At 44.1% G+C, this 9,360-nt stretch overlaps 1 protein-coding gene across 1 annotated transcript in view; it reads left to right on the top strand.

Annotated features, from left to right (window-relative positions):
* The first annotated feature begins 7,261 nt into the window (after window positions 1–7,261).
* The window catches only part of XYLT1 (xylosyltransferase I), a 153,638-nt gene continuing 151,539 nt past the window's right edge, over window positions 7,262–9,360 (top strand). The window contains exon 1 of the mRNA XM_014936205.1: window positions 7,262–7,405. Within this exon, the coding sequence (XP_014791691.1) occupies window positions 7,262–7,405 (144 nt within the window). The remainder of the gene's footprint in view (window positions 7,406–9,360) is intronic.

The raw sequence follows: 9,360 nt of genomic DNA, 5'->3' as shown, positions 1-9,360 counted from the left end.
ACACCTACATGTGTGGAAGCAGTACTAACTGCAGTGCGGTGAGTGGAGATGCTTTGGCAGGAATTGTGCGACTCTATATTCATGTTTTTACCTGAGCAGTCATCACTGTGGCATCTGAAGGCCAGTGCAAAATTGAGCTGCTGTAGAGCCATTTTGTGTCTAGATGACAATTGCTGTTTACCAACACAGAATACCTGATATGCTGAAGTGGCAGACTTCGCCTTTCTCCCATCGTCACAACTGTAGTGAGACAAAGCAGTGCTGGAAACCTGTTCCAGAAGAGAGAGAGAGGGGGGCTCCGTTGGCAGAGGCAGCTGTGCTGTTTATGAAGAGGCAGCTTATAGAAAATAGATTGCACATGGTCTGACAGCAGTGATGCACAGAAGATGGGGGAGAGGGGAAGGAAAAGAAGGAAAACCTGGAAATGAAGGATGGGGATGAGAGATTCCTTGTTGACTGCTTCCCTGTATTGACAGTGAGCAACAGTGAAGTCGCTTTACACTAGGCATTACTGCAACCCTTTCTTTTGTCTGTGCCTGTTTCTTGTTATACCATTTCAATACGTGATGTGGAGCAAGGTTTGTTCAAGAATGCTTGAAAATCATTGAAACTGGGCATTATTAAATCATGTGTTCCATTTTATCACAACCATGTTGGCTTCAGCTGGTCAGTTGATCACATGGACATGTTTCATGTATGTTGAAAATAAATGATCATTTTGTGCCACAGTAAATTTTACACTGAAGCAGCATAAATACAGTAGCAGTGTATACCTGTGTAGTGATGTATACTAGTATAGTGATATAAAACCAAACTCCTATAGTGTATTACTAAGTACTTGGCTGTTTATGAGGGGCTTAATGGCATCACATGAATGGATTGGTAGCTAAATGAAGGATTGACTAAACTAATCTCTGTGAGAATCCTCTTTAATGAGTTAATGAGGTGTTCTTATGGGCTCCCTGCACACACAGATGCTAATGAGAGTTTTTCGAACTTACCAAGTGATGAAACTTGGATCTGCATCCAGGGTGATAATAAAAATGATGGATAGGTTCTGTTATTTGGGAGAAATATGTTTTAGTTCTGGCATGAAAACTGCAGAAGGGAGCCAAAGCTGCTGTTCTACCTGCATATTCTTTATCCTTACCTGGAGCATATTGATTAAACTCAAAGCCTGGTGCTAAACCCTCAGTACTTCCAAAGTTTGAAAACCAGCAGCTGTACTTAAAAAAATTATTTATCTATTTCATCCTTTAAAGATCAGTGTGACTAAATTTTGTTTAAAAATTCCCAAGAAGACCCAGTTGGTTCTTTGTTATTGTTGTTGTTGTGGTTTGTGTCTTTTGTTTGTGTGGCTTTTTGGGGGTTGGGGTTTTTGTGGTTCCCCCCCAGTTTTCCCGTTTCTACAGATTGGAATGTGATAAATTTATGCAGAGGAAGTGTCCGGTCCTAAATTGTTTTATCAGGGATGTTATTCCATAAAACCACGATTTTTTAAGCTATACCAGGGAAATGGGGAAAACAACCCCCTTGGTGGGATTTAGGGCATTGTGTTTCTAATAGTGATGGAATTGTTTGTTTTCTGGCTGTGCCTGAAGGAGAGATCTCACGCTTCCTCCTGTCAGTGGATTCCTGAATAACTGACATCTGCCAAGGACTGAATTTCTGCAGTGCATCTCATTTGGCTCTCAGGAAACAGAGAAAGTTATGTTTATTTACAGGGTGGCCAGTGGTGTGGAAGGAGATGTTGTACAGTGCATGGGTCTGTGTGAGAGGGGCAAGGGAGGTGGATTACAAGTGGCTGTGGCTGGAGTATGTCTGGCCTGCCTGCCAGGGATCTGGGGGCAGTACCCTGGTGTTGGACGTGTCCTCTTCACCTTACAGCAGGCTTGCATCCATCAGACACAATCTGGCTTTAATGCAGTCTTCAGATTTTGTTGGTGTGATCTTTAATCCTTGTCCCAGGTCATTAATGAATTTGTTCAATACGACCTCCCCTCAGCTCAATACAGTGCCATTTATCATTATCATTTGTTTACAGTCCTGCAGCTAGTTCTCAATTCCATTGCTGTGCACTGGTCCTTCCCAAGTCTTTTTGAATTAATTTTTCAATTAGGATTTCGTGAGACACTGTATCAGATGCTGTCCTAAAATCCAAAAAATATGACCTCCGCTGTGTTCCTTTAATCCACTCTGTCTGTAGCTCTGTCAAAGAACAAATAAAGCAATTAAATTTGTCTGGAAGGCTTTATTCTGAATAAAGCTATACAGGCTGCTCATTCTGTTATCCTCAAGATTTTTAGCTGGATTTTCTTAACGAAGCTGACTTCCCCTTGTCTTTTTTTTTCTTTTCCCTTTCCCTCCTAAAGACCTAGGGCTGTGTTCCCAGCCATTCGCTTTCCTCAGTTTATTCTTTCGAAAGATCCCACGCATGAGAATAGCAGGATGGAAATGCTGAGGGCATGACCCAGGCTCTGTGCCAGGCTGTACCCCTCTCCGGAGGGGCCCCGAGTGATTGCACAAGGGGGCAGGACGATGAAGAGCTGAACCTAGTGCTCACAGCGTTACATGACTCCACAGTGTGGCTGTCACTGAATAGCCATGCTTTACTCTGCTTTGAGACCAGGGATTTCCTGGGTGTCTTTTTCTCTGTGCAGTGCAAAATCTGGTGAAAAAGTGCTTTCTTCTGTTGGGGATATGCAGACATCCCTTAAGCTGGCCTACCCACCATACCTCTCTCTTTTCCAGGTGCTTTGATACAGATTTCTAGCTCGATTACGTGTGAGAGTTACTTAAGAAACGTGCAGCTCTTCTGCTGACTGGCTGACTTCTGTTCACACCGTAGGAGTGCCTGACTCAGCTCTGAAGCTTGTCGTGCCTGAAGTCGGTCCTCTTTGGCTGTTCATTTAAGTTTTGAACATGTTCCTTAGTGCAGGCTTTAATTTTCTTCTGGTAACTTATTTGTCTGGATACTTTAAATGAGCCTGCTCTTTAAATTCAGTCATGGCCTTCCTGCTGATTTTCTGCACTGTGTCCTGTTTCAGATAATATTCAAGCAGAGCAGTTTGGAATTGTTCTTGTAATTGCCGATGACTGGAGTGGTTGTCAGCCAGGACCATTATTTTTTCCTTTAAATTCTATGCTTACACATTGAACTGAATTAGCTTCTCCTTCCATATGCTTTTTTTATGTAGCTTTTTATGACATTTGGTTACTCTATAAATATAGACTCCTCTAGCACTATTAAAGTTGTGAAAATGTTGCATAAGGACATGTATCTTTTTTCTTTTGCCTTTCCATCACTAGAACTGCAAATAATCCGTATCCATGTGCCTGAATATAATTATGCTCAAAATCATACCCGGGCCGTACCTCCTGGGGTGCCCTCTCAGATGGCAGCATCTGCTGGAGAACTGGGCATGAAACTGCATTTCACAGCAGTGAGGAGCTGTGGAGTTTTCAGAGATGAGATGGGACATGGAGGGAGAAACGTCTTTTTCAGTATCATCCGGTACGCTTTACCATCTCTAAAGAACCTGGTTATATTGATCTGTTAGATTAGTATTTCTCATTTTTTACCCATTTGCATTTTGTGCTGAAATTTGTCTGCTGCCTGAAACAAACTGTCCAATTTGTTAGGACAACTGAACAACACAGCAAGATTGTGCTGAAATTTGTCTGCTGCCTGAAACAAACTGTCCAATTTGTTAGGACAACTGAACAACACAGCAAAGCCACCGCTCCTGCCAGCTCTTAATAAATTATTCAAGAAAGCAGGACGGTTGACCCTTGGTCTGAATTGGTCAAATGTATCATTCTTAAACACAGATTTGAAAAGGTGGTATTGGAGCAGTTATACTGTATTAAAGTGTCAAGGCTGAAAGATAAGCCTGCCCAGAGTTAATAAGTTAAAACATTAACTGCCTCTCTGTTCCTATATGTGAGACAGCATGTCTGGCCTGGATAGCTAACATATTCAAAATGTCAAAATAGTACTTGTGCAGCAGCATCTCTGTGGCCAGACGTACTTTATGGACATCTGGGAAAGCTTCCTACCGCTATGTGCGTACTTCTGCAGGTGGCCCAGTCTGAGTTCAGGGGCCTGTGCTGAGCTCATAGCAGCAGATGTTTTTCAGGTGGTAAAAGACACCAGAGATAGGGATAGTACCAGCTTCATTTATAATGGGAATTTCAGGATTTAATAGACAGTGGATTCAGTCTGTGGCTTAAGTGTTTAGTAAGATGGTATGGATTTATTTTGGGTAATGGATTTTATGGAGGCATTTGAGAGTTCTGGACTATTTCTGGGCTCTGACTATATTTGTAGGCTAAGAAGTAGTAGGTAGGTCTGCTGCAGTTCAGGTTCTGTAAATGACCTTAGCCTTCTGTAAAGCTCCTGCGGACAAAAAAAACCTAGTTTTTTCTTTGTGGGAAAGCAAGGAACCAGCAGGTCTTGAATTTAACTGAGCTGCCCTTGAACTGCGGGATAAGCATGCAGTTGTTCGTTTGGAAGAAGACACATATGCTGTGCTCAATGAGGGCAGACTCTCAGCTTTTTGGCTTTGAAGGAGCTACACTGATTTACTTTTCTAGCCAAGAATCAAAGGAGTTTTTACCAAAGTCATTGGTTACTAAAAGTTACATTGGTTATTAAAGAGACTGCAGTTGTTTCTGGTGGTGAAATATCCAGAGTTGGTGTGCGGAGGCATCAGGCACATCACTTTTTCCACCAGAATGTTATGTTCTACCAGTTGATATGTACCTCAGCACAGAGAGGGTAATCTTCACCAAACTATATCTAGCTAGTCAAGGACTAAGTAGCTGTGAACTGATGTCTCTGTTATGTCTCAAGTCTTGCTGACTTGTTTCAAATTAAAAAAGCATGAAAGTACTGCCCTTTTGATACAGCTGCCCTGTGGCTAAGTAGAAATGACCTTGCAGCTTGGGCCTCTTCATGTTTCTAGTACTGTTATCATAGGTTTAGTATCCAAAAGCTTTCTAATGCCTGCCCTTTCATGTGGAAGAGCTGTCCTGGTGTGGCAGAGGATGGGAAGTCTTTCCCATGCTCAAGTATGTGTTGATGAGGTTACTTACTGGTGTGCTATTTTTATTTTCTGTAACTTGGTTTGTCTTAACCCCTCCATAATTCAGGCAGAACCCCCAACGCCGTTGGAAATGGAGAGGAGAAGAAAGTGGTAACAATCCAGGGTCTCAATCTCAGATGTCTTGAATTTTTGTATGGCAACTAGTACCTCTGCAGAGTCAATTTTCTCCATGTTTTTGTTGCATGTGCTGCTTTCCCCTTTTAGTAGGTGTCTTTCTATGGTTTTTTTCTTCCTGCCTGCACTCCAGCCTTACTTGATCAATACCGTCTTCTTCTAGAGGGTTACAGATGGTTTCAATGTATTTATGTTCTTCTTGTTTCTTCCTAATATTTTTCTACCTGGGACTCTCCCCTAGGTATGCTACAGTTTAGGACGGTGAGAATAGCTCAGAGCATGTGGAGTAAGAATCTGAATTAAGTGCCTGCATTGTGTACTTAAAGGTGTTGACCAAGATAATACTTGAGGAGCTGATCATGAAACTCCATGTCTTAAATCTTAGTGGATGTCCTGCCTTAAGCTGCCCTCCCACTCTTTGCAGTTTCTCAGGAAATTAGATGAGAAAATGACCTTGCTTAAATATGTTTTCCCCCAATGGTTTGATTTTAGCTAGGACTGGTTCTCCAATTTGGCCACACAAACACTTCGTTTGTCAAAATTAAGGGCTGGCACAGGCCATGTGGACTGATATTGCTACTGAAGAACAGGTTCGTTAAGCTATGTACCAGTGAGGCTATTAACGGTGAGCGCAGTAATTGCAGCTCAGCGATTTGGAGCAGCCTCTGCATGTTCTGGGATCCTGAGAGCTCACAGGAGCTGCAGGACCACCCAGCGCATTTGGCTGGGGTTGTTCCACCTCCATTACGGCCCCATCTTGTCACTGGCACTAGTTGAGAGAGAAGCCCCGGGAAGGTGTCTGCATCTTCCTCATGCTGGTGTTGCTGGGGAGTTCTCCCCTCTCCTGGGGCTTCAGTGTCTGTCATTACATGCAGGGGACTGAGAGGAGGGCTGAGACCTGAGCTTGGGTCTGTACCAGACGTATTGGTGGTGGCTGTCAGGCAGTTGAGAAGCAGCTCTCGTCCTGCCCCAACACTGCATGACCAGCAATGGGGCTGTGCTGTCACTGGGTTATTGGGTGAAACGAGTCCCTGCTGCTGGAGGAAGGGAGCCAGAAAACGGGGCTCGGCCTGGCCTTGGTGGATGTCCTTGGGGATGTCTTCATTAACTACATCTTTCCCTATTTCTGCTCCTTGGAAGCTGTTGTCATTGCTTGGGTGCTCTATCTCCTCTCTGCTCCCTTTTGTCTCTTCAAAGGACATCATAAGTGTCTACAGCTCTTCATTGTATGAAAATTTGGGTATGTGGTTTGCAAAGCAGACAGGTTGGCTGCACCTTTTGTGCATCATTAGTTCGTGTAACAGGAAGTTGCGCACACTTTGGGCTTGGCTTCTGCCACAGCTTGCCCAGAGCCTCCTGCACTGGCTGAAATCCTGTCTGCACTAAATGTTTGTTTCCAGAACGTTGCAGCTGCAGAAAGTAGTGGAAAGATTGGTATATTGATAACACAGTAATTTCTTCCCGAGAACCGCTATTCATTCAGACAGTGTTAGTAGGGGGAAAAAATGGTGCAAATGTGCTGATTTCCAGTCTTGGCATTTCAGGATCCAGTCTTTCATTGAATAATCGTTCCAAATGCATAGTAGGAAACATTCTTTATAGTCTTTATCCTTTCTCTGAGCTGTCTTTTGGAGGAGGAAAAAAGAAGTCAAATAATAGCATTTACACCTGTGTACTAGAGCTTCCTTGATGTGTGTTAAGATGTCCAGCAGAAAGAATAAAATTACGAGTTATGTGGCCTATGATGACATGCTGAGATTTTTATGGCGTTGGAGTATTTCCTTGAAAGGATCATTTGCAGAGCAGTCACACTGAGGCACCGAGGCTCTGGGTACATTAGTACTAGTGAGTCCTTCCCGTCTTTTCCTCTATGCAAACACTCTTGAGGTCTCCAAGGCAGTGCTTGCAGACATTGGTGCAGCTTGTGACAGTGGGCAGTGTGATAAAAAGCTGACCTACAAGAGCATTTTCGGGTTTTGTTTTCTTGCTGTCTAAATGACATCCTGTTCCACCTTAGAAAGTGCCTAATCACGTTGGAGATGTTGCTGCGTGACCCCTCTGCCTGGCATTATGAGGATGTGAGGTGGGTGACATTAGGATGCGGGTACCGCTGTCTGGCAGCGCCCACCCATGCTGGCAGTACTGGTGCTGCCAGGAAGTCTCCCTTCACTGAATACGTTGGGGTGTGTCTGTGTGATTGCTGGTGGTGTAGAGGCGGCTGTTAATGTGATTTAGATAAAAGGGTTACAATTAAGGTTACTGAGCACTTCCTGTAATAAGATGCTGAGTTTCGTTTCAGGGACTTGCTGCTCCCTCTCTGTATGCACCGAAACTCTGTTCGTTGGTGCCCAGAGTGCTGCTCCAGGGCACTTGTGCCACCATGTCCTTGTGATGTGTGGGAGGTTAACTGACTTGTGTTCCCCCTCGCTAAACGAGGAGAGATGGGCAGAAATGTAGGGAAATGGCAGTCCACGAGTTTCTTTCCAATTCTGGTTTTTTTGTTGTTGTTGTTTTCTTTTTTTGTTTCTGTGAATATATAGAAGCTTTCAGCCAAATTTGAACATAGGACAAAAACCACAGGCTGGCAGGCTAGCAAACCCCCGGGTCATAAAATGAGTCAGCAGAAGAGACAAAGCCGCAGTGCCCTGGGATAGCTGTAGCCCTCAACTGCAATTTGTAAAACCAGCGCTGCCCACACAGGGAGCTGTTCTTATGTGGTCCTGCCTTGCAGCAACAGAGCTGTTGGAGAGGACGTGTGAAATGTCACTTTTAGGTGAATGTTTTGTGTCTTCGTCCAAAACTGTGGTTTCATGGGAAGAAGTATTTGGTGGCGATGCTGGAATTTGTCACTGCTACTTGCCTCCTTACCCTGTCCACAACTGCTGGTTCTTCCTTTGTGTACTCCCCCTCTTGGCTTTGCTGTGCCAGCACAGCTGTCCTTGCCTTGTGTCATCAGCTGGGTGAAGGCACTGATTCAGCTGTAAAATGACACAGAACAAATAAATAAAATTTAAAAAGAACCTTTCAGGCTGGTTCAGTTCCCCTGTGTGCGTCAGGGCCCAGCTGCACAAAACGTGGGAGCAAGAACTGCTGCAGTGCGAGTGCTGTGGTTCTGGGGTGATGGCAACTGGCACTGCTGCTGGGGAGCCACCACCCCGTGCCAGGCCACATGCAGATCGGTGCTGCTTTCAGGGGTGAAGTGACTAGAAACTGAGTGAAAATCACGCCATCAAGTAAAATAATAAGCTTTTCGATTGCCTGCCATGCTTATCAAAGCTGAACAGAGTTGCAGCTGCTGAAAATGCACAGCCCAGAAGTGATGGAAGGGGCAGGGAGCAGAAGGCATGTCTTCAGGTCTGGTCCAGTGCAGCCAACAGCACTTTGCTGGGTCTAAGCACTGGGCTGTCCCGCAGTCAGTCTTGGACCATCACCAAAAATGTGTGTGACTAGACTGAGGCATAGATTGTTACCATATTCAAACCTGATGTCTCTTCAAATGGTGCTAGAAAAACATTTTTTTTGTGGCATAGGAGGGAGACGTGTCTTGTGGTCAAGTCCCTAGACAGTGACTTGGGGATTTCTCTCATATTTCCTATGTGACTTTGGAATAGTCGGTTAATTCATCTGTACCTCTGAGTCTTTCCATCCTTTAGTTTTGTTTTGGGAAGGTTGCAATGTCTGTGAAAACAGCTGTCTCTTTCCTATATGTGAGCGAGACATTAACCCTTCATGAAAACTCTGGTAACCAAATCCCAGACCAGAGTTGCTGTACCTCAGTTTCACCTGTCAATACTCTTTGCCTGATCAATCTTTAAATGTGAAAAATGTGTCATACCATTTATACAGCAATGTCATACTGTGTTTACACTCCAGTTCCACTAAAGATTTCATTTGATCACAAGCACTGGAGATTAATGATTCATAGCACTTGAAAAATGGCAGTCTGAAATTTGGGATGGGATGATTGCTGATGTCCCTGGCGTTCAGCTATAACAGCTCCTGTGGTGCTGTTGCAGGCAGCTGAAACCTGGTAGAGCTTAAGTAGAACACGTACAGACCAAGTGAAACTTTGCTGAGAATGGTGCTGGTTGTTCTGCTCTTTGTTCCTAAGTGTCTCTGTGCATAGACATAGATGAGT

Source organism: Calidris pugnax, unplaced genomic scaffold (assembly GCF_001431845.1).
Source record: "Calidris pugnax isolate Ruff unplaced genomic scaffold, ASM143184v1 scaffold17, whole genome shotgun sequence".
NCBI classification, from domain to species: Eukaryota; Metazoa; Chordata; class Aves; order Charadriiformes; family Scolopacidae; genus Calidris; species Calidris pugnax.
This window is presented reverse-complemented; position numbering and strand designations above follow the sequence as displayed.